The sequence below is a fragment of the Seriola dumerili genome, unplaced genomic scaffold, assembly GCF_002260705.1.
Source record: "Seriola dumerili isolate Sdu_G_001 unplaced genomic scaffold, Sdu_1.0 BDQW01000219.1, whole genome shotgun sequence".
Classification (NCBI taxonomy): Eukaryota; Metazoa; Chordata; class Actinopteri; order Carangiformes; family Carangidae; genus Seriola; species Seriola dumerili.
The window spans coordinates 7,844,498-7,870,733 of record NW_019174474.1 but is presented as its reverse complement, the minus strand read 5'-3'; the positions used below and the strand labels follow the sequence as shown (position 1 = coordinate 7,870,733).

Below are 26,236 nucleotides of genomic sequence, written 5' to 3'. Positions count from 1 at the left end.
AACAGGGGAAGTGGCCTCTCTGTAGGCTGCCTTCATCTATGCATGTGTGTATCTGGTTGTGTATGAGAGACTCTGTGAGTGTGTTTGTGTTTATGTGTGTGAAGAGGGGATGATCTCAGGGGGACCGGGAATGATCACAAACTGCTGTGCTCCTCAATCTGGGGCCTTGGGCCTGCCTGGAACTCCAAAATTAGCTTGTTGCTGTGGCGATGGAAAAATCTCCCGCCTTTATCAGGAAGCAGCGGCACCCCCAGAGGTTCAGCCCAAAAGTCTGCGTGTGGTCAGCATGTATTTACGGTAATAAGACCTCTGTTACAAGTCTGTGTACATACCAGGAAAAGTGTTAAACCGCCAAAGATTAAAAGTCTCTACTCTGCTACAGGCAACTAGTCCACTCCTCTGCCAGCGAGCCTGGAAAAGAAAATCCCCCCTGTCTTTTTTTGGAAAATAATTAGCAAACAGCACATTAAAATAGATTTTCTCATACTGTAACACACTTCAAATAGCTGCCAAGAAATACAACCTCATCCACATGGAGGTGATGCAGTCTAAATCTGATTAAAACAGCCATAAAAAAAAAATACAAACCCCCCCCCCCAAAAAAAACATGGCAACCAAATAGGTAAATAAGGAAGCAGCGCTACAGCATGCCAGAGATAAAGTGCATCAAAGACGGCAGCGATAAACAGGAATCCACCATTGTTCCAGGGAATGACGGTATGACAGGAGTGGCAGTGGGCAGTCCGAGCATGAATGGAATCTGGTGGAAGCAGGCCAGCTCTGAGTAGGATAAACTAGCATAATTGTTAGCTACTCCTTTCCCTTTTCTTCTGCCTTTGGAAATTTCCACTCCACATGTGTGTCAGAGTCATCAGGATAAATGCTGCCGCGGTAAACTGATGGCGCAGCAACCAAACTACCGTGCCCTTGGCCCAAATTCACGGTGAGGTTCGAGTTATGAGGTGCTGAGGAGGCGTAGCACAGAGAAAGAGAGAAAAAAAAATGGCCTGGGTTAGCACGCTGCTCAACTTCAGCTCCTGTTGACCTGATGTGTTGACACTGCCTAGGTAACAGTTTAAACAAACTATTTTTATTCCATGCTGGATGAATGCATGACAGGGGTGGGTTGGGATCATCAAAAGCCCTCTAGATAGATTTCAAATGTAGCAGGAGCCAGAAGGTATGCACTGTGAATGGACTGTATACACAAAACAGCTTAAACAACTATGGTTGAAGTATTCAGGGCACTGTGGTACAAGCACAGTCCCACAGCATTTCTACACGACATTTACTTATCATAAAACAGGCAAAGTGCATCTTGAAAGAAAAGACATCAAAGGTTATTTTGTTTTTATGAATCATATTGTTGGTCTTTCACAGTTATTTGGATACTTTATCAACTTGATTGTGACATTCTAGATGAAAGTGTCACATTACACAAGGACGTTTTCGGGGAACTATGCAATAGAACTAAGACTTTATTGTCTTTACATGGTAATGGTGATTTATGATCACTTAAGTAATGGTAAAATTTTACATCTTATGTGTTTGAGGACATAATAGTACATGTTGTTTGTTCAGTACCATTAGAAAAGAGCAAGAATGGCACTCACTTTGCACATAGTAGATCTAAGCTTAAATATCATCTGAGTGTGTCTGTACTGTCGTCTGGAGCTCTAATCTTCATCTGCACTACTTGGAATTTTCACATCTCTCATATGCGTGCATCTGGGAGAAAATGTCATCCTCCTCCTTTGCGTGCTAAAGTATGTATGTAAGACTGTGTTTCATTTGTGTGTTTCATTTGTGTGTGTGTGTGTGTGTGTGTGTGTGAAAGTGTGGCCCCTCAGAGTTACCGAGGGGCTCTGGGTGATGGAGGAGAAGGGGAAGAGGAGCAGGAGGCAAGCAGAGCAGTGAGCTCACATCATGGTGGAAACATTTGGCAACGGCTCACATAAACACACGCACAGACGCATAAACACACACACACATACACATCATACTGTGCACAGAGACACACACACAAACACTCACACACACGCACATACACACACACACGCTGGCCTGTTTTTGTTCTCCAGTTTTGAGGGAAAGAAGGGGAAAATGACATCAAGCTCATCATGTGAGGCCAATGAGACAGACGGGGGAGGGGGTGAGAACACTGGCAGAAACAGAACATTGTTACATAAAACTCGGTACAGGCCTCCTCTGGGCCCTGTTACCATATTATGTGTGTGTGTATGAGTGTGTGAGTCTATCCATATGTGCATGCATTTGCTTGCTTGCCGGGGTGTGTGTGTGTGTGTGTGTGTGTGTGTGTGTGTGTGTGTGTGTGTGTGTGTGTGTGTGTGTGTGTGTGTGCAAATTAAGCATTTGCACAATACCTCATCAAGGTGTGAGGCTAAAAAGGGAGCTCATTAAATACCTGCAGAGTGACTGTTTGCAGAAAACAGAGCATTATGTCACTGTGCAGCTCCGAGGCTTCTCAAAGTCTGCAGCGACTTTTCAGAGCGGAGAGGTGATGTCATAGATATTTTTGTGGGCCATTTTCTTTGACCTTTGTGCTCCCTCAGTGCTGGCTGGGGTGGGGCGAATGTATGTGTGTGTGTGTGTGTGTGTATGTGTGTGAGTGTTTGTGTATCTACAAGCCAGGGTGAGAGCACCGAGGCCACTGGCGCCAGATGTGACGACCACAGGAGTCTGGGCTCTAAAAATAGAGCTCTGTTCTCAGCACCGTGAAACAGAAGAGAGGCAGAAGGAGGAGGAAGAGGACAGAGGGGGAAAGAGAGGAAGAAATTGGGGGTGGGGGTGGGGTAAAGGGGCTGAAGGAACGATGGAAGGAGGGATGGACAGGAAGGCGAGGTCACTGAGAATAATGTGTCAGATCTCCCCGGGGAAGGTGAGCTCACCTCCTAATGGCACCACTGGCTCCTTCTCAATGAAATCATTGATCTGCTGGAGCTCCCCACAGCGTAATGGAGAGAGGTCAGATGGGGGAGGAGGCAGAGGAGGGAAAAGGGGCAAGGAGGTGCAGAAAGGCAGGTTAGAAGGTTAAGAGATGCAGGTGAAGGAGATGGTCGAAAGAAGAAAGATGATGGATGGAGGAAGGGCGAGCGTGGACCTCAGGCACACAACTATAATTAATGTGCAACCTCTCTGACCCGCACTGTGGCCAATCACAACACACCTGGAGCTAGAGAACAGTAAGTAAATAAATGTCAATCATACATTGTTTACACAGCTCGACTGATCGCACAGGTATCTACAGTTTTATTTATGTTCCTGTCTAACCCTAAAAGGACTTGAGATGGCGCTGTCGGCAGCAACTCAAGATGCAGGTATGCAGGCAGCACCTTTGGGCATCGAACACATGCAGGAGATTCATGTAGAGAAAGTTTAGAAAAGCAACAAAGTGATGCTTTCTGCATGTTCAGCAGTTTCTGATCACATGAAATCAGTGATTTGTGTCTATTGGAGCATTGAGGACACACTCGAACTTTACTGTTCTGCAGGTGTGCATGCAAGTGTGTGTGTTTGCCGGACTGGTTCCGGGGATGTAGAAACTTCCTGCTGGGCTCCACAAGGAGAAGAAACCATAAAGCAAGACTTTCAGCTTCGAGGAGACTGCACAGGTCAGCATGACAGCCTGTCTCACTGAATGAGCTCTTAGACCACACACACTCTGACTAACACACACACATGCATAGACATGAATAAAGGTAGCCAACTGAACGCTTGCACACACACACACACACACACATACACACACAGACATTCAGAATGAAACGAAGAGTATTACCTCATCTCCTCAATAGCTCTCCTCCTTCTGTTTTGTCTTTTTTCTTTTTCTCATACATGCACTCTCAAACATTGCCTCATGCGCGTGCACGCACTACTTCATATGCACATATTCATGCAGACATGCGCACAGACACACAAAAACATGCATACACACAAACACACACTGACACAAACAGACCTCCTTATGTAGCTCATTGGAATGTCTCTGTGAACGGCTGCATTGTGAGATTTGGCCTCCCACGATTACCTCACCTCTTCAGCTTCTCTCTGATGCACATGCACACACGCACATGCACACACACACACACATACACATACACACACACACACACACACACACACAGACAGATGTACACGCACACACACACACACACAGGGGCCGCCGCCCCGTTGTATAACTGCACAGAAGAATGACACATAACTAAATTGACCTTTGTACCTCTGTCTGTGCAGTCACACCCTAACCTGATCTCATCAAAGCCCCGGGGTACACAGCAGCTCCTGTGTGCATTCTGAGTGTGTGTGAGAGAAAAAGAGAGCGAGCAAAAAGAAATTGAGAGAGAGAGAGAGAGCGGCACCTTTCATCTCCTAATACCTCTCATCAGTGTGTCATCGTCATGTCTTTTCCTGTGTACTTTTGCATTGAGCTGGCAGGTTGACAGCGTGGGACTCAGAGTGCTAACCTGTGAAAACCAAAACTATGTCCCAGTTACATACGACATACAAATACTGCAGTACGCGTCATATATTTATCATTGTCATATATGTTTCACTCATACAAGAAATGACACAGAAACTAGAGACTAAAGAAAGAGAAATGAAAACAGACTGAATAGTGTATTCTCTATTCTTTTCAGTGTCCATAAACTGTTTCTGCGCTTTAATTCTTTCCAGATGTGCACATCTGGGACAACACTGTCCATCGACCCCACAATTAAAGGTTACGTGAATTTAGTATGCATCATGACATCTTTGAGTGTACTTAATTTTGCCACTTTTCAGTGTGAATGCATAACATTATTCAAAACCTGGACTTTTAGTATGTAGTGAGGAATGTGAAACAGCTCAAATCTCACTAAGCCTGTTTAGCTGATGCATGACAGGTGGAGGTCAGAGGTCACATCTATATACTTATCTATGTATCTGGATTACATTTTGTGGATAAATTATTTGACTGATGAACAACTACCTCTGCATTATTATCATTGTTATTATTTTCATTATCAGTTTGTCAGAAAATTGTGAAAAATGTCCTGCATACTTTCAAAACCCAAAGATGTTCTATTTACAATGACATAACACAGAGACGAGCAGAAATTACTTACACAATAAACCAATTATCAAAATCGTTCTGTTGATTAAGAACTTGTTTCCGCATTATTAGTTAAAGATAATTGTTGAGCGTAAGTGAAGTCACTTGAGTTCAGATGTCCTGATCATGCTGCCCTCCATCTCCCAGCGCAGAGAATCTAGTCACGTCCAGCACGTGCCTTCATCCCTCATCTCTATCTCATTTCCTTGTGTGTCCCTTTTTTCTCCTTTTGCTCTATCTCTTTGACCCAGTGGTGTGACGCTTTAGTAATCCCACGAAAAACACTGGCAGATGGCACTGGGAAAGATTAGGAGCAGTCTTGCACATCTGCAACCTCCACACACACATATATACACAGACCCACATACAGATTGGATGATTACACACCTGCATGTCCCTACACCTTCATTTCCTCTTTTATATTGTTCTTTTTTCTTTTTTGCATTTGTTTTATTTCAGGCTTCTAACTTCTAGCTGTCAGGTTTTACAGTACTTCGGCAAAATGTGTGTGCTATGAATAAAATGCGCTGTTATTTTTATCACCACCTCCTGTCCACTTGAAACCCTCATCCAACTCTCTCTCTTTTCATCTGTAGAACATGAGTACATATTCCACACTTTCTCTTCTCTCTCTTTTCCCTTTTTGATTATTCTCTTTCTTTTCTGTCACCACAGCTTCCTCTGTTAAAACTAGAACATGAGGTTTGAATGCCAGCGTCAAACCATTTCACCCTGGCAGACGTACATCAAAGCTGACGTGACGCATGACAAAGCTACGCAACTGGCATCAGCTAACATACCACCTAGCTACACACTAGCAGGCAGTGTTGTCTTTGGTTTGGCTGTGTGCTGCAGCTTGGTGGGAAACACGCAAACTTTAGACCCACTGGGGAGGCAGCTGGCTCCAACCAAGTGATGTTCTCCTCCATACACACACTCACACGCACAAATACACATTACAAAAAGTCTGAACTCTGAAAAAGGCAAGACACATCAGCCTGAGCTCCAAATGGGTGAGATCATTGCTGTTGCAAAAAAAAAAAAAAACGGCTGTCCTCAGAGAGACATGTTTCTCACAAACACTCTCACAGTCGATGAAGAAATAACCCAAACACATACAAGTGTACACAAGCATACACGCATAACCCACACACACATGCATTCATGTGCATGTGCGCACATTAACATTTTCTAACTGCCACCACCGTCACATCCAGTGTCAATATATATTTCAAACTAAACACGGGGTGAGAGGCATTCGCTGCCTGGATTGCTTGCCTCATTCACAAAAGCAATGGATCTATTGGGGCACGGTTCATTCTATGACCTCATCTAAATGTAGGAAGTGGTGTGCGCTCTGAAACCTGACTTATTGATTATTAGTGAATGGAGAGAAACCTAAGAGGAGTCACCGATTGGTTTTGGATCAATATGGTCCCAGTACATGCAATTATGTGATGTAGCCTGTTATTTAAGCAGCTTATCTGCCAATCTCCTATCAAGTAATTCTCTTAGTTTCAGCGAGGTTAAAGTAATTAAAAAATTAGCTTTAAAATATGGAAAACATAAACCCACTTTTGAAATGTGTGTCTCTGCAAGATTGTGCCCTAATCTCTCTGTGGAAAGCCTCTGCATGAGTAACAGTTAAGGCAGAAAATCCTATTCCCCCAAGACAGCAAGCTCAGTAATTATTCTTTGATTCACCCTGTCCATCCCATTTATGGATTCTTTTCTTTTCATCTCACTATCTGACTCTACCTCCTCACCCCTCCCGACCGCATTACCCCTCACTTGATTTGCAGCAATGTTACAGTGTGTGCATGTGCGTATGTGTGTGTGGTCTGCATGCGTGAGGCTGAAAATAATTCGTCAGTCAGATATGAAGTCATCGCAGGAATTATTAGCATCATAAATCAGAGGCTCTGTAGAGGGGCAGGCAGGGGGGAGAGGTGGAAAAGGGGGCGGGAGAGGGAGGGTAGAGGATGAAGGGAAGAGGAGAGATAGAGAGAGAGTGTGTGAGGAGGATTACTGTTTGCAATTTTAAAGTATCTTGAAACTTTAAGAATGTGAGAGGGGGAGTAAAGCCAATTAAAGCCAGGAATGAGGAGAAAGGCAGAGAAAAAGGAAGGAGGGAATAAAGAAGGGCCTCAACTAAGAATAATTTTAATCTATCCATTATCTTCTTGCCCATAAAATGTCAGAAAATAGTGAAACATGCCTGCCACAAAATTCAGATCACTTATTTTTCCCAACCAATAGTCTAAAACCCAAAGATATTCAATTTACAGGGTTACAAAAATAGAAAAATCCTCATATGAGAAACAGGGACCAGAGAATACTTGCAATTCATGCTTGATAGATGACTTGACCAGTTAACTAATTGTTGTACCTTCACTCATTATTTTCTAATCAGGATCACATCTTGTTAATCAAAATAATTTAAGCAGCAACTGTTCAAAAAAAAAAAAAAAGATTTCTGCCAATCATTTCCCCATCTCGTAACTCACATCATCTCTGTGAGAAACATGCAGATCCTGCAGCACTCATCCACATGATGCACGAATGCATGCTTGCATGTACACGCAATACCCTCCATCTGCCCACCCACATACACGCATGCACACGTAAACATCAAGTATGCACAGACTGGCTGCTAGCTCCACTGACCCCAATAATACAACCACCCAAACAACAGCCAATGCCATTGGCTGAGTCCTTCTGGGGAATATTCTCTGCCACTGTTGTCGTGGAAACAGCAGAAAAGCAGGGACAAAAATGGATGAAAGGAAAAAAAGATTTCTCTTTTTTTTCTCCTGAAGAAATTTAGCAGGAGTGAGCTGAGGAGACTGATAAAGAGGAAGCGGAGGTAATCGCTGACAAGGGGTCTTTCATTAAGAAGGGTATGATGTCTGATCAAAAAAGCTGGGGAGGAAAATCCTAGCTTTTAGTGTGTGTGTGTGTGTGTGAGATACTGAACACGGCTGTGTGTGTGTGCAATACAGTATGTTCGGGTGTGCCCAGCCTAAGCATGTGCTCAGTACATCTCTGTGACTGCGACTAATTGTGGAGCCTGGGTGCTTTGAGGCAATCCTCGGCATCTATGAATGACTCAGGAAAAAGCGCTAATCTCCCAGCGGAGGGGGAGAACTGAGAGGAGGAGAAGAAGAATGGGGATATGGGGATGCGGAGAAGAGAGCAGAGATTTGCCCGAGCAGCATGCCTCTGCCGTCTTATTTCCAATCCTGACTGAGGCAGATTACGTTCTCCTTTCTTTGCTGACACATTTGGGGTGGATTCATTCGCCTCCACTGGTGGATGTGTGTGTAATGTCATCCCTGAAAAAGCTGCAGCCACTGCAATTGAGATGTTATTAACTCAACGAGGCTATTAACAGTCTTGCTGGGGCTCAATTATAAGTCTTAGTGTGCTTAGTGGACACTATGACAGGATAATAACTGTGGTAAATAAGGCCAGGGGATTGAAGTTAAGCTTCAGCTGTATTTCAGTGATGTTGGGTAAGAGAAAGACTGGAGGGAAGCTTAAGCATCAAAGAGTCACCAGAGAGGCTTTGTATCCAGGCTCTCTCTGCTACCTCCACTTGTACCTGTGAACCTGTGAAAGTCTGACTACTGCCAGTTAAGAAATGAGAAACAACTAGTATAACATGACTGGGGAGAAAAACACTTTGTTGTGCTCGTTAGTGACATCTGCTGACCAAACTGTGCCATGACAAGCTACTCCACTTAAAAAAGCACAGGGATGAGGTGACATACGCCTGCTTGCTGTTCAGTGAAGGAAGGGTAATGAATACAGAAACACAAAGAAATTTAGAAGCTGTTCCTCTTATATATCCTGCTCACACTGCATTCATCACGATCATGCTCCACACACACTAACATACCGGTGAGCAGGGACACTTTGTGGAAGGTGCCCTCCAACTTTCCCATGAGAATGTGCACAAAGCCATCTTTGGACAGATGCCCTGCTTCTTTGGAACTCTGGTCATAAACCACCACTTCCTGCTTCCTGCCCAGCTCCACCTGCACAAAAGGATAAACAACAAGGAAGCGAATCAAGTTCAGCACTGTGGAAAATACAGCAAGCATTCAGCACCAACAAGAAAGACAGAGTTAGTTAATATGACTGGCATCTACTTAGCATATTGGACAGTGTCATTAAGTGTATGTTTCATCAGAGATGCTTTGTCATGAGGAAACATCTTCTCTTGGCTGAGTGAGGTCATGCAACAACATTCTGACAATAAATGCTCGTGAGCTGCTGCGGCTGCCCTTATATACACCAGGAAGCAGCAACAAGGAAAAGAAAATGAACTCACAAACACAGCACTGGCAGTTGTGACAATAAACACTGGCTCTGTTGATGCCAGTGATGGCAACAGTAAGCAGGAGGAACTCGAGGTGATTCTAGAGTAAGTTATGAAGATGGGATGAATTATGCATGAAGGCTGAGTGTTGCACCGTGCAACTATGACTGTAATATTTACTGTGCAGGTACTGCTGAGAGGGTTATTTGTTGTAACAGGAGGTGATGTCAGTAAAATCATAAAAGCTGGCTACACCAATAAGGGTGTTGGTGTCCATCAATGCACCAATGTGATGCTGTTTATGTCATTTTTGTCAGAAAGAAGATATGAGCATGCGCCAGTGTGATGAAGTGTGTGTATGTGTGTGTGTGTTTGCATGGGAGAGTATGAGCATGTGCTGGTGCACACACACGAACCAGGCTGTGTGTTGTTCCCCATGTTGTCAGGCAGGGTTTGGTCACATGACCATCAGGCAGCGCCTACTGCAGCTATGAATCACTGCATCATTGAACTGCCACTGGACAGGAGAGGAGAGAGAGGGGAGGAGGAATGGAGGGCGAGCAGAAAGGAGGGGGGGGCAGAGATTGTGAGGGGTAGTGGAGTAGCAGGGTAGGGGAAAGATGGAGAGGAGATGGGGAAAGATGCAAGGGGGAAATGAAGATGAAAAGGAGGAAGAGAAAACTGAGGCGAGGAAAAGGGTCATGTGGTGGAGGGGAAAATAGAAGATGGAGGGGGACGAGGATGAGATAGAACAACCCACTCCATTTCTTTGTTTACCTCAACATACAGAACACCATCCTCATCTAAAACGTGCCATGAAACAGCCGTTAGCTTCAAGGCAAAATTGCACTTTCTCAAGTGCTTCCCAGCCCCTTCTTCACCCTGTGTGTGCTGAAAGGCACACTGGTGATGATAGCTCATGGTATACACAGCTACACAGTGTGCATGGAGTGTGCCTGATTATGTTTCTGCTTACAGAGCAGCTGGAGCAGGGCGCCTTGGCAGACAGCCACGCAGGTGATCTGGACAGGACAAAGTCAGTCTGGTTAGAAGTAACACTGGTCCAATGAAACCCGGTTTAGCTGTGCCTGCCTGCATCAAACACCAACACTGACATGAAAGCGTGGAAAGCTGCGGCAGAAACTCTGATTTGTAACATCAATCGAGAAAGATGCATGTCAATCCACATCTGTCTATCCCAATGTTTGTCATTTCTCAACTGTTGACTATATAATGCAGAGATACAATCAAATAAAACTGTACTAGTTAGAAGAGCCTGGTGGCTGTTAGCATGCATTTGTGGGTAACAGACATCAATGCCATGCTTATGTAAAATACAATGAGTGATTACTCCACTTTTTCTTGCTTTTAAATGTCTATAGCACACATTTATTTGTTATTTTTCCTACTTACATTTTAATCTTCATGTCTCTTTCTTTGTTTTAAATGCCCTACACCTCCATCTTTACTAACCGTGGATAATTTTGGCTAATAATCCTAATGGGATCAGATCTAATTTGGGATCTTGGTCTCAATGCGTGAGGATTACATGCTGCGCATCCATGCACAAATGCACACACACTTTTCTGTCAGCCAAACAGTGCAAAACAAAGTTTCACTTCTAGGGTGAAAACATAAAATGAGTGCTGGAGTAAAGATAAAATAGTTAATCAGTCTGTTACTCACTGTCGGACAAGCAGTGGGTAATGCATTCAGGTTTAACAAAACAGTGGGTCATTTATCCCTACTTAACGATTTCATAACTTACAGTATATCTTATGTACGGTATGTCATCTGTATAAGCTGTCTATAAAACTACTCAGTATAAGAATTTTTCCTCACTCTTTGGAATTACTAACCAGCACTGCATTGAAGTTTATGGGGTTTATAATGAGGTGTTGATGTTATGTTACAACAAAACAGATGACTATTAAAATTCATCTGAAAAGAACAAAGTGAACAATTAAAATATTGTTTAATGTGGATTTTTCACAATCTCCACAGTGCACTTGGAAGATTCATTCAACGTCTCAGCCAGCAGGATGAAATTACACCTCCTCTCACCCCCTTTGAATGCACTTTCTGCGAGTTTGAAAGAAACAGCAGCTTATTATTAGCAGCCTATATTTAATATAGTGGATGAATGATAGTACAGACAGGAGGATATCAGCTATCCTTTACATTTTGTATGAACGATAAGCTACAGCTATACATCCTGCTCCGTATGTGATATGCATAGAGTTTGCTGCAGTGTTAGAGGTCAACGACCCAGGGGAGCATGGGGCTGGCTGTCAAGACTGCAGCAGTAGTACAGATCTCTCATCCCTCTGCAGTGCTACAGCATCACCACTATTACTACTGTACTGGCCCAGGCGCTCTGACGCATGCACACTGCAGGTAAACAAGGAATGCCACTGGCAAAGAGCGAGAGAAAAGGGAGGGGAGATGGAGAGAGGTGAACAAATGGGGGAAAACAAGAGAGGAAAGAAGGGAGAAGGAAACAAGGAGAGGAAGCCCAAGAAGGGGATCAAGGGGAAGGTTGAGGCAGGAGGAGGATCAGCTTTAGGGAGAGGGATAAGAGGGAGGAGGAGGGTGCAGAGAGTGACAGAAGGTGGCACTGGCAGACCAAATGCTACAATCCTGCAGCACCCAAGCTTCCTGTAAAGGATTTGAAGACTGGCATCTCAGCAGGACATAAACAAGGAGCGGTCACAGGGGGAGAAGTTATTTTTCTCCTGTCATTTGCAAAGGAAGACAGCAAGAAAGTAAGAGACAGAGCAGATGAAATCCAGTAGGATTGTGTACATTTGTGCTGATTATGTGAATTAAGGAAAAGAGAAAATGTGAAAAAAAATGAAGGTGTTGCGCAAGAGACAGTCAGAAGACTCTGCATCTTTCTAACTGACCCCGCGTTATAAAATATGAAAGGAGTGGGAGGAAAAACAAGGTCTGGCACATGAGGGCTTGGTCTTACTGTCAATGCTCTTCTGTGGGGACACTTTGTACACAAACACAAACACACACTAACACAACATGAAACATAAATGATGGGTAGCAACAAAAGATATCTGTGGAATTGTGGGAAAACACGGCCCTGGCGTACGGTAAGTGCTTGTGTAAGAAAGTGAAACATGGTTTCCCCTGACCTCAGCAGTGCTACTGACCAGTGACAAGGTCAGTGCTGAGCAGGACAGTATGTGTGTTTGTGTGTGAACCGGCCTGTGACACAACATCAGCACAAACAGTCTAAAAATGGCCCCACATTCCTGAAGCGCGGTCCAGGACCTCTCAGTGTGTGCTCTGTGGGATGTCCCACAGAAAACAAGTCGCCTGCAGTAAGAACTCTCTTTGACTGGCAGTGTTTTCAGCTCAGACTATGAATGTAAAGCTGCATGGAGCCCAAGAGTAGACACAGGAGAATAAAAACACACTGTGCATTTTGATGTCAGTCTTTTGCACCAGGTGGCACACCTGACACTACATACAGTACATTATGTACTGATAGAGGATCTGCTGCAACAGGCAGCGACCTCTGCTAGCAATTGATCCCTCAGTTTAAGACTCTGTCACACAGGGTGAGACATATACAACTCGCCGCTGTACAGATATCACCCTGGGGCCAGATGATGTCATTGACTGGCACTGGCAGCTGCCACTTCCATGTATGCTTTAGTAGGTGTGATGTGTGTGTCATGGAGTTCCTGTACTTGTATCCTTGTGAGGACCAAACACAAAATAGTGGTAAGAGTTATGGGTTTTGGTTACAGGTTTAGCATTATGTTGAGGATGTAGATGAATTTTATGGGTTAGGGAATGAATATCATCAGTGTAAAGTACAGTATTTCAACCATATGTATCTGTGTGTGTGTGTGTGTGTGTGTGTGTGTGTGTATGTGTGTTTGTGTGTGTGTTTCAGACAAGGATGTGGCAGGGTGGTGAAAGTCCCTGATGCCTTTGTGCATGTGCAGTGTGAGGTCATCACATCCATAGATGTGGTCACCTGATCTGGTCACACACTCACACTGCTGAATGTCAGAGGACCTTTAACGCACACGCACACACACACACACACACACACACACACACACACACACACACACACACACACACAGTATACACACCAGGCTCCTCACAGGTTACATATTCAGATGCAAGTAATGCCTGTACACATTTATACACAAGTATACAATTTCTATCTCCGTCTGTCTGTCTGTCTCTCTGTCTGTCTGTCTGCCAGTCTGTCTCTGTCACACACACAAACTAAAATGTTGTCTATCAAGAGCATGCATGCTGTAGATCCGGTTAATCCTCCTCACTTTGCCTATAACAAAAACCACATTTCATATCAGCAAAGATTCTCTGAATCATTCCTCCATCTTTCTTTAACATCTTAAAGGTATATCTTTATATACATGTTACTCCTACTTCAGGGTGCAGTAGGTTATGTCTGAAACTTTATACAATAAATGAGTGTGTGTCTATCTTAGACAGTAGGATCTTTAAGCAAACAATGATTCAATGATTCATGCCATGATCTCATCTAAGCAAACACATGACATGTCTGACTCTGTAGAAAAACCACCGCTGGCTACAGTGCCTTTGTTTGAACTGAGCAAAAGGAAAAATGTGAATGAAACATTTAAAAAATTCCCAGTTTGCCCTCTGGGTAATCAGGGAAACAATCCATGCAGTGAGTCATCAACTAAGTTCTGCTGCTACTGTCAAGACAAATGACACATCAACCACTCATGTGTTGTCCTTAATTTTGAAATAGAGTACTGCAGTTACTGGAAACTTCTGTGTTCAGAACAATATTATTATGAAAACTGTATGGTGTTTTCCAAAGACATAACCAGTGTCTTTGCCCTTAGATATAAGGCTAAATCATTTTGTCTTTGTTTTAGACTTGGGCTGATAATATCAAAATATCAAATATTGCAAAATTTCCCATCATATGCAATATTTTTCAATATATAAATCCAGTATATGCTGTATATGTATTTCAATACCTACTGTACATTATATATATCTATATATGTCTTGAAATCATTTGTTTAAACTGACCAACAGTACAGCAATCAAAAGTAATCAATTTACATTAAACAGCATTTACCTAAATGATTATATGCTTTTAAAAATTTCTTGTTGATCAATTTTCTGTCATTCAGCTTATTGATTTATTGACTAATAAACCAGTGTAATTGATTTACCATTCTTAGTTCTTTAAGTCAATTGCCAATAAATTAGTAAGGAGCAATGTTCCTTTTCTTTTCCAGATACTGATCCCAGTATCAGACTGATTCCTGATCCAATACACGTACCTTCTTTTCCCCAAATCTAAAATCTATGTACCACACTGTGTGGAACTCTGTGTAGTCAGTTACTGGAAACACTAAACTTACAAGGACACTGATGAAAAAAAATGGTGGATCAGTCACATCTGGCTGATACCCAATCCACTCATTTAGGTCAGTATGCCAATCCAGTGGATTTTTGTGTTTACATAAAATATGTCAGATCAAAAACTTGCTCTATTTGTGTCTTCTGAGTAGGCTGCTGTATTCTCTCTACGACTCTGAGTCCCGTTCATCAGAGGTCTGGCCTCCATGTCTTCATACAGAGGGAAGGGTGATTCCCAAGCCTGACTGCTGGTAGCAAAAACCTCTGGTCCATCTGTCAGGCCTGCCTGGCCGGCTGTCCCGGTCACAGCATCAAGGATTAGCCAGACTTAAGCCAAGAAACCAGCCGCCTGCCCTGCAGCCTGTCAGAACAGGCACGAGGAAGCACGATTCCCAACTAAGCCTGTGCCATTTCTATCCCAGCAGAGGTCCACTACCACCTACCTCACCTACTGTGTCCAGCTCTCTCTGACCTACATTAACAGAGAGCATTAATAAAGAGGCTATGAAGGGATGGGATGTGAAAGGGAGAAGAAAGTGGACACCATTTTGATTGCTGCTGTGCTGGTCATAGATGTTCATTCAGCTCAGTTAACTGAAGCGTTGGTAGGATCTATGAAAGAGGGTGAGTGCAGCGCTTTGGGGGATGCAGGCTATTAGTGCTCAATGGGATGTGAGGCGGGAGGCAGCCGGGGAGGAGGTGGAGGCAGCAACCCATCCATGAATACCCTCAGTACTGCTCTCCCGCTTCCTGCATTCACTTCCCCAACAAAGAGCCACAATGGTGTCCTTTGCTGTCTTGGCTGGCTGAGGCGGTGCTCCTGGCGATGCTCAGAGCCATGTGGGGGGTAGAGAGGATGGTGTGCGTGTGTGTGTGTATCTGTGTGTGTGTGTGTGTGTGTGTGTGTGAGGGGTTAGCTGGGAGCCGGCTTTAACACCACGCAGCCAGTCTGCACGTGCCCAGCCCGCGGCCTGCCAGTGGCCGCACAAAAGGGATGATGTCATGCTTAGCCAATAACAAAAGAGTCTGGGTCTGTCGGGCCCTCCTCTCTCACCCGGCTAGTTCCAGCTTTATCCAGCCTAGCATTAATCGCAAGCCTTATCCTCTTTACTGGGGGTGGGGAATGGATAATAACAAACCAGCCATGGGGCAACACCAGGCACGGAGAGGAAGAGGAGAGGAAGGACGAATAAATGATGAAGGAAGAGGTCGTTGGTGGGAAGCTGCAGGCTGCAGTTGTGGGGAGACAGACAGACAGAGCTGTCATGAGACTGAAACTGAGAGAAATCAGGAGGAAGCATGGCTCTACAGGGTGCCACAGCATGAGATCTGCCAACCACAGGGCCCTCACACAGACATGGACCCAACACACCCAGCACAGAAACACACTGAAGCTTGCTGCTCTGACTGAAGTAATGAAACTCAAACTCTGACTAAATCCAAAGCCTTGCACACTTCACAGCTCTCCAGCTCCAGCTTTTTTAGCCGCTCCAGCTTTTCTTTTGTTGTTGTTGTTTTTTTTCTGTCTAAATCTGTAGACTGCAAGAGTAATCGTCAAAACCCAAAATAAAACCATTATCTGAGCTAAACTGGATGTTTTGGTCGGGGTGAGTCACGCATTCTCAGATGCTGTATCTCCCGTGTGGCCTTCAGGCTTAGCAGCTTCTTTTGTATCCAGGTACATGTAACTCAGGCTGACAGAAAGCACTAATACAAGAGGCATTACACAAGACCCTTGTCCAGCTAACAGTGGTAAATTTTGGGTGAGAAGAATGGCATGTAGGTTCGACTGCCAGAAGCCCTTGCAATAAAGCTGAATTAAAACTAATTGGAATAACAGAGTCTGTGAGAAACAGCAGGCGCAAGGGGACTGTCAGCCAATGTACCAATTATACAGACGCTATTAGCTGAACTGAAGGTCATTTGACTTGAGAAAGTAACAATAATCTACAGTTCTCATCCATTTTACCATCTGACCATGTGGAAAGTGTCAGTCACCTACAAGCGTCAACTGTAATCCAACAGGAGCGGCAAAGCAATAATCTAGAGCAATAATGTATAATTATTTGCCATTTGGTGGGCAGGGTGTGTTTTTGGTGATTAAAGTTCTCATGCAATGCACCAGATGGAAATACAAAGTCAGTTTGTCAGCTACAACTCCAAGGCTTAAAGCAGGTCATAATTCACTCTCTTAAGTAGGTTTAACTGAATGAGATGAGTGACAGGTCAGGCTCTCCAACCTGCTCCTGGCAACCAGGAAGTAAAACAAAAAAAAAACAAAAGTGATAGCATTTTATGGGCCGCCATTCATCCCACTCAATCACCTGTTATGTGTCACTGACTACTGCGGGTCAGTGGGCGTGTCGTGGTTAAAAGTTAAACAAATACCTAAAAATAACATTTGGAGAAAGAGTGCTGCCAAGAAGAGGACCTTCATCCGCCACTTGCACAGTTTCGTTGTTGCTTTTTTGTCCACTCGTGTAAAACTGCTGGGTGATGTATGCGCACACAAACTACATGGTGGCAAAAAACACATCCCATGCATAAAACACACAAACGTCAACCCCCTCCCCACGCCCGTTTAGGTTTCCCATCTCAGAGTTCCTTCAGTTTCACACAGCGACTAAAAATACTGGAGTCAGCATGCCACGAGTGGACAGGCCATGGAAAAAAGGCTGTCATATTCGGAGGAGAAGTCATGGAAAACGGGAGGATCCGATTTCAGGGCCACTGATAAGCAACAAACCTACAGTAAGCCGGCCTGCCCGCCAAATATAGCATCGGCTGATGTGGTGCAGGCACGGGCTAGCACAGAAGAAGCCCAATCCAGAACCACAGTGGTACACGGATCAGGCTGTTGGAAACGTTCTGAGAAACAGATGGAGACATTACGGAGTCAGGGTCTTGCTCAGGGACACTTCAGCAGGGTGAACACTTGCTGACATGGGAAGTGGAATCTGAGATCTCAAAGACAGTCTTACAGTCCCAACTCACTGCATCTACTGTATAGTACTTTACATGCATCACACAATACACCCTAAACTTTATTCCTTGAGCACTGAGCAGTAGACTAACATATTTCCTGTGGCTCTTTGTCCAATAACAAACAAATGAAGGGAACAAACAGAATTCTTCATCAATATATTTTGTCACAGCAGTCCCTTCTGCATTCATGTTCTGTGTTCCCATGCTGATTCTGCTGCTTCTGCTGAAGATTTTGCTGACTTATCCCGACGCACTGTACTGTAAATGAAGTATTTCCCCATCCTCATTTGCAAGAAGACTCACTAGGTTTTCCTTTGCCTGTCAGAGGAAAATCTTGTAAAGCCCCAAAGTCTGCTTGGCACACATGTATTTTAAAGTCAAATAATCAGCTTTTTAACTGGGTTTTGTTGGTGTGTGTACGAGGGGACAAAATTAAAGAGATCAAAATCTTGACTTGATAGTTTTAACATGAAGACGTTTAATGCTTCTTCATAAGCTCAAACTGGGTTAAAGGACCAGTATTTAATTGATCACCATTCCATTGATCCCTTTATGTATATTGTCATTTTACATGCCCCTTTCCAGAGGGCAGTCAGAGTGCAAAACTAGCTCTGAAGCTCCACCCATTGTCTTGTTCTTAACAGCAAAGTGGAAGCTTGCCACAAACATACTCTGAGTGCCAGTCTGGCACTTAGATAAAAAGGCTCTCTAATCACTGGCATCACATCCTACCACCCCAAAAAGCATCACCTGTCAAGTACGTTGAGCTTTAACTCACCTTGACCTTGCCATTGGGTTGCAGCAGCTCAGTGACAGACACCTTGTCCTGCTGCAGTCGCCTCTTCACCAACTTAGAGCAGCAGACGTTGACCGCACCTTGCACGTGTGACGCATTGTACTCAGAAAAGGTTCTGCTGTCAATCACCAGTAAGCGGCCTGTTCCTCTCTGGATGAGGCTTGCCAGGCGCTTGATGTCCATGGTGCTTCGCTTAGTTGGTCCTTTCTCCCCTGCCATGATGTAGGAGGGGCTGAGTGGTAACCCTGGGGTCACAGATGTGGGGGTAGTAAGGGTTGGGGTGAGGAGGAAGAGGGAAAGATGAAAGAGGGAAAGGTGGAGGAAGAGATGGGGAGGAGGAGGAGGTGAGGTCAGTGGAGGAGGGCTGCCACCGGAGCAGGCGCTGAGAGATCCATGGTGTCTGCAGAAAGAGGAAGTAAAGAGAGAAGAAAAAGAAAAGGAAGAGAATGTAACAGTTAAAACACAGTCACAGTGCTGCATGGCATTCAGTGGTTTATTACAATGCTATTATTGGCCAGCTGTGACATTCAAAACAGCCACTGTCAGTTTTCAGATGCTCAGCTGATGATCAGACATCAAGGGCATGATCACCTCTCGTCCAGCGCTTCAGTCCAATCATGCCAGTGCAACGAATAAAACAATTCAAACCCCTCTGCTACAAAGGGACAAAGATGGATTAATTACGCATAAATTTCAAAACTAAAGTCTAATGCAAGGTGTATTTTTGTGCATTCGTATCATCTTTTATTGGCAGACTTTGAGCACCTTGCATATTAAAATAGCTACAATGCTAAACATGAATATAAAAGCTATTTAAAGACCTAAAAGCCAACTGGATCATCCACTGGGATCTATCAGTCCTGAGATCTGAAGGAATATCACACATCCAAATACAAAGACAAAGACTTAACTTTGACATGCACAACAACAAAACACCAGAGTGTGTGTGTGCGTGTCTGCATCAGTGTGTGTGTGTGAAGGTTGGTTGTTGTTGATCGAGGGTCTCTTGCGAGGTAGCTCATGAAACAGGAAACTGAGGGCGTGAGATAAATTAAGCCAGGGGAATTCAGAGAGCAGGTCTGGACACAGGCAAACGGCCTGTGTGACATCCTGTGTATGTGTGTGACTGTTTGCGTGTGTGTGTGTGTGTGTGTGTGTGTGTGTGTGTGTGTGTGTGTGTGTGTGTGTGTGTGTGTCACAAAGAGCTGTCCATAAACTTGATGGACTGCCTCCTCCTATCTATCACTACTAATCACTGTGATCTTCTTGCTGCTCATGTTCTCCATGGCACTTGTACATCTGACATGAGACAGACACACACACACAATGATTTATCAGGGTTGAATGACCAATGACTGCATGTGTGAGAAAAAATTGTGCCAGGCAACACATGACCATTACAAAAACTCCAGTACCATTTGTTCGGGAGCACACATAGATAAAATCCTATGTAGGTTAACGACCACTTCCTTGGTCAACCAGGTGTCATGCGACTAGTGAGAAGGTCAGAATGTGAATGCAGTCGTGTTGTTTTATTCATCTACAGGCACGCGGTGTCATGAAAAATGAATGGGCCTCCTCTCATTTACCCCAAAGCTTAAATGGAGGTTTAAACCTCAGTTGAAAAGGGAGAGTACAGGAAATAGAAGTGTAGGGACAGACAGTGGAGGAGCATAAAAGTTGAAAAACACAAAATACTTGGCCTAATAATTAATGAAAAGACAGGAAAAAAATAATGTGTAATGTTAAGATAATAAAACTTTATGTAGGCATGGTGAAGATGAAAAAAAAACCGAGGAGACATGCCTATGTGAAGCAGATCAAGAAAAAACATTTTGCACACCAGAACAGTGGTGAGAAGGTGGGCGAGAGAACCGAGACAGAGAGAGAGAGAGAGGAGATGTGGAGAATTTGTGTCTTCTGATCTGTTAGTGTCTTGGGAAGATGTCCAGGCAGCTCTGCTCTGCAACTTTTCACCTCTGTTCTTACACCACCAACATGCACGGTGGGAGAGGGGAGAGAAGAGACAGTGGGGGGTGGGGGGTGGGGTGGGTAGTGAAGGATATTATTCGGCGTGGATCTTGCCAGCCTAGCAACTCAGCCAGTTCAAGGTAAGGGAGGGGACAGTTGTGAGGATGGCGCGGGGAGGAAAAGAGATAAAAAGAAATACACTGATTGCAAGAGGGAGAAAAATAAAAGGGATGAGCTGAGTGACAGAGAAAGAGGGGAACAAGAAATCGCTAACATTCTCATAAACAAACTTGCAAACGACTGCACCAAACTTAAGACATAGATGCAGAATCGATGATGTAGCGTGAAATGTGACAAATGTCTTGCAGTGACATTAATAACAACAAAAGCTGTGCATCATTACTCAACGGAACCACTGAAATAATCATTTTCTGTCACATACACTACAGTCTGCTGTCCAAACCTGAACATAGATGTACACATGCTGTTGCTGCCTGGCAACCTGCCTGATGCAAGAGAAGCAGCACAGGAACACGGAAGAAAGTCTAGATAGACAGTAGCAACTGCACTGTAAGCACAGCCAAACTGCTGCTGTATCAGAAAGTAGCAACAGTAACGGCATTGGTGTGCACAAAATACAACTATGCCATAACATAAACAAATCCTGCTTAAGGAAAATATGTGTGTGCAAACATAATACATCTTCTACTGTATCTTAAAAAACCAACACAGACAAATACATCTAATCCAGATAATCTAATCTAATCTGCACTGTTATAGTGACAACTGAATGCAGGTTTCTGTATTAATACACACACAATTTGGTGACCTGCAGCGACACAGCATGTAGCATACTGACATAGTGACATTCCCCCACTTTTCCCATGATATGCACCCCAGCAGCTATTCTGTAGAAGTACTAAGCCTTGCTGCAATGTCAGCGCTCCCCGAACACAAACAGCGCCCGCCACATTACGACCTGCCCCATCACCTGTTATACCATACCTTATATGGTGCAGAACCCTTTAGCCGAGCGGCTAACAACACAGCTTCCAGGGGTGTGAATCTTTCTCCCTCTTTTTGCTGTTTCCCTGCTGCTGAGCACAACATCTGACGCTGCATATGTCTAATGGCGACTGCTCTGCCACCCGCCCCGCCTCTCGCACGTTTTCTCTCTGAATCCGTCCTTCCTTCTCTATCACTCTCTTTCTTTGCAGTGAACGGGGATGGGTAGTGGAGGAGTGTGCAGGTTTACATGTGTGGCAGTAGTGAGAGGGAGAGACTGGTGCTCTGCATCTTTCTGTGCAGCTAGACAATCATCCTATGGTAACCTCACTCTCTGTGTGGACCACGTTTGTGTGGACAAGAAGGGGAATGAAGAGAGGAGACAGTAGGAGAAAATGAAGGGAACAAAGAGAGAGACAGAGACAGGAAAATATCAGAATAAAGAAAGGGAGAGACATGACATGGATAATATAGATAAGAAGCAGAAACCTCTGTAAGCTTACTCAGCGTATCAAGCACAACACGTCCCCTTATGCAAAACCATCTTTCTTCCTCCATCTTGCGTCCAGGCAGGAACAATGCAGAGCAAAACAAACAAGCTCCTCAAACTAAAATAGGCAGCAGCCAGGAGCTTGCTGTGAGGCTCCGGCTGAACGGAGGAAAACAAGCCGAGAGGAGAGAAAGCAGAGAGACAGAGACAGTGTGTACAGGCCCGGAGCAGATTCTGTTGTTGCCATAGAAACAGCCTGGTTGGGGTGATCAGGGGGCATTGGGAGGGTGATGGTGATGGGATGCTACTGGTGCTGATGCTGGATGAGGATACAAGAGTGAGAGCTAAAGCAGTAGAACACGCACTTGTAAAATACATTGTGGCAACTTGTGTATAACTAGACTGAAGTTATCATGTTCCCTTAACTAACAAATGATGAGATTTTACACTTATGTAGTCTATAAATTGGTCTGTAAAAATCTTCTTTCTGTTTTGTTTTGCTGCCTCAGTGTGGCCCATCCTTCTCTAGTCTGAGACAGCAAAATTGAACGTCATTTTTTTCTATATTTGTCCTCAGCTGGTTGGAAAACAACATCCTTCTGACCTCTTTTCCAAACACGTAGTCCACGTGCAAAAAAGTCTACGCGGTCAAAAGATGTAGGCAGACAAGGCTGTGCACTTCCTTAAAGTTCAAACAATGCAGTTACACCTTGACTAACAGGGTGAAGGCAGAAGAACCAGATCAACTGGTCGATTTTAAAGAACTTCTTATTTTTTTATCTGGTTGAATTTACCTACATTGCCTGCAAGGTAATGAAACTTTAACTTGTTTGTCCTTAAGACAATGAGAACCATGAATGCAGAGGTACCTGGATGATAACCCCGCATTTATACAGAGTTCACATGCCTAACAAATCACAGAGTAAGAATAAACCAAGCATTACCTGTCTACTCTGCCCATAACAATCTACAGAACATGATCATTTTTTTAAAAACCCCAGCTGATTAGATGACTAATGAAAACTATTTAACAGATGAATTAATAATCAAAATAAATTGATGATAGATAAATTATTTATTGAGAGGTACAGAGGTATGTGTGACTGTGATACTGTGTTTTTAACAAGAGGAAAGAGGAATTCCAGAGCTATGTACATTTTCCCCAGGCCTGTCAGATAAAATACAGTCACACAAATCATCTACAGACCTAAGTTGTTCTCTTTACAGCTGATAACAAAATACTGATGATAAAAAAACGCTTCTTTGTAATACATCAATAAAATAAATTTAAAGACATAGTTTCATCTCCATAAAATGGACAATCCACACAAACATATTCACAGGCCCTTCATACAAAACCATGAGCAAAGCATGATGGGCCAGCTCAATAATGCCATATCAGACATCAGGGAGAGAGGCAAACACAAAGAGAGCAACTGGAGGGCAACCAATGCTGATGTAATACCATCCAGGTTATTCATTAACTTCCTGCATAACGTCACCTGTAGCTACAGCCTTGAGTAGGCTGATATAAAGCTTGGATTCATACAATGAGAGACATGAGTTTTTTGTTAAGGCCACAAATAATTACATCATCAGAGCATCTCACGGATCTCATGCATCTGCTTGTGTTTACAAGCTGTCTGTCTCTTTAGAGTGTATGTCTCACTAAAAAAAACACCACAACAAGGCACAGTGTTGGAGAACTACAGGGTCACCAACTGATCAACAACAGATAACAGTTTTCATTACATTAGCTAATCTTTAAGACAAATCAGATCACATTTCTATTTGCAACTAATAATTATTTTCAGATTATTTTCTCAACCAGTCAATTGTTTCCTCTATTGCCAATTTTTCCTAGCTAATACTAATTTGACGAAAAAAGGAATTTCTGCTTGAAAATTGATTTTAACAGTTCAACACAAATGTAATCAATTAAATGTTTGGGATCTTACTGAGTGTTTTGACTCTCTGGCTTAAAGCAGAACTACAGACTGTTTATGGATATCTACTACATTTGGTTTATAGCAGTATGGATGAACAGTTCAATGTAAATAATAAATGTGTTCATTACAAATAGGGTTAGTAGAGTGACAAGCCTGTCATACACAAATGGCATACATGGAAACAAACAGTGCAACATGAGTGGTGATCGTGTAATTTAGAAAAATCAATTCCTGGTTGGCCCTGGTGGAGCAGAAGCGTCATCACAGTGTAAACAACATAACCAGGTATAAAACCCTCTGATGTACACTAATCAATACTCCCCCAGTGAGGCTGTTGCAGATTGCAGGGTCATATAACAAACTGGGACTACCCCGGACTCTACCATAATAACAATAATCACGAGATGATTACTGAGACAAATAATACCAAGAATACCTAACACAAAATGCACTGTATAGCCTAAATAATAAAATATAGCGTAGATAGATAGCGTCCGACAAAGTGAGGGAGCGCACAAAGAAATAGACGGGACGTTGTGGCCTGTTTGATAACGTTAATAACAATAATGGAGGGTGAGCGCAGCGCACTATAATAAACCGACCTAGATTAGAAATAAGAATAGAACACAATGCGGACAACGGCCATTGCCTTTGCAATAGTTGCACGATAAGCATCAAGTAATGTCAAAGTATAAATAAATGGAAAGGGTTACTGCGCGTTGTTTGAGTGGGAAACCTGCCCTGTGTTGTTATGACGCGTGGATATGACCGCATGCGAAGATGAAACTCTCCATTGATCGGACAGGCTGTGATGATTAAAGACAGCAGCGCGCAAATTAAACAGAAAATAAAGGGAAACGCGTCTTCTACCTACCTTGAAATGGTCGGACGGCAAAGGACGATATGTTTGTAAAAATAAAAGAATCGATAACTTCAGCCTTGACGGGTTTAATTCCCATCATAAGACGAGCGCGCACCATAGAGCGGAGAGTGCGCGCTGACAGAGTCGCTGCAGCAGCAGCGCGCGTGGGGTCGGGTTGGGGGGAGGGGGGGCGCAGATGGCGAGCAACCGCTGCTAACATTAAGCTAGCTCTGTGGGTTACAACGCACTAGATAACAGCAAACTTCAAACTACACACAATACACATAAACACTCACCTCAGTCTCCACACTGCTGCTGTGTGTTATTCAACTGGTCTCCATGTGTGAGGGGACAACGGCGGTGTCTTCATGGGGCTGGCCGGTGTTTACCTGGCGGTGTGGCGGGGGACAGTACAGCTGACGGACGGTGACAGCGCCAGGAACAAACGAGACATGAAAGCGTGGTGATGAGCCACAAACGGCTCCCTCAGACGTTTAACTGATCAGGATTCGTGTTCGGCTTCTGAAGGGATAGTTTAGCTAGGCTAGGTAAAAGTTAAAACGGGTAGTGTGTCTTGAGGAAGGGAGGGGGGGGAGGGGGGCAGTTACAGAAGGTGCACTTTAGCACTTTCATGAACTAAAGCGATGAGGTCATGGTTCAGCAGGGAGAGGGGAAAAAAATATGAGGTTGACGTCACCTTCAGCCAATCAGCGTAGACGGCTCAGGGGTTGGGTGACGTCAGCGCTCTGATCCGCAGATTAAAGGGACAGTTCGACTTTTTAAAGGAGACGCGCTCACAAAGTGCGATGAGCCAGTGACGCAGAGATCACAATAATTAGTCTACATATAATTTACATTTAACATGTGCAGGTTGACAGTAGCACACAGGCAAAACTATTTATATTATACAAGTTTTTAATATAGGCATTCATGGTTTTGTGTAGGAAACCATGGATAGTTGTGCAGAAAAATTGCACTTTTTCTTTCTATAGCCTAAACTGTTACTGTTAGGTGCAGGGACTAGTTGGGACTAAGGGTCAGATGCACATGACATATCCTTCTCTGTTAGTTAAAGTCTCATTTAAATATATTATTTTAATTTAAAAATGTTCTTTAAGACAATCAATGTGGTCTATCCCAAACCACCAGCTAAATCCAACCATACAACAACCATAAAATCGTAATACTCAGATTTACAAAAACATGTAAAATTGCACATTACAATTGCAAAATTTTTGCAACTCAGACCGATGCACAGTTTAAATACAGAGGGTAGAAAAAAGAAAAAGAGATAAACTGATTATGATTTAAAGGCCCTGCACACCCACAGAGTTGTTTGGG

At 43.7% G+C, this 26,236-nt stretch overlaps 1 protein-coding gene across 2 annotated transcripts in view; it reads right to left on the bottom strand.

The window, feature by feature from the left end:
• dusp8 (dual specificity phosphatase 8) overlaps nucleotides 1-25,444 on the bottom strand; it is a 42,828-nt gene extending 17,384 nt beyond the window's left edge. Inside the window, exons 1-3 of one of the 2 annotated variants that reach the window (XM_022754301.1) lie at nucleotides 25,192-25,444; nucleotides 18,601-19,018; nucleotides 9,015-9,153 (exon numbers count right to left, since the gene is read on the bottom strand). In XM_022754301.1, the coding sequence (XP_022610022.1) occupies nucleotides 9,015-9,153; nucleotides 18,601-18,837 (376 nt within the window). In that variant the 5' untranslated portion in view covers nucleotides 18,838-19,018; nucleotides 25,192-25,444. Of the gene's footprint in view, nucleotides 1-9,014; nucleotides 9,154-18,600; nucleotides 19,019-24,907; nucleotides 25,010-25,191 lie in introns of those variants that run through there. The other variant, XM_022754300.1, reaches the window with a different exon arrangement.
• Nucleotides 25,445-26,236: the final 792 nt, after the last annotated feature.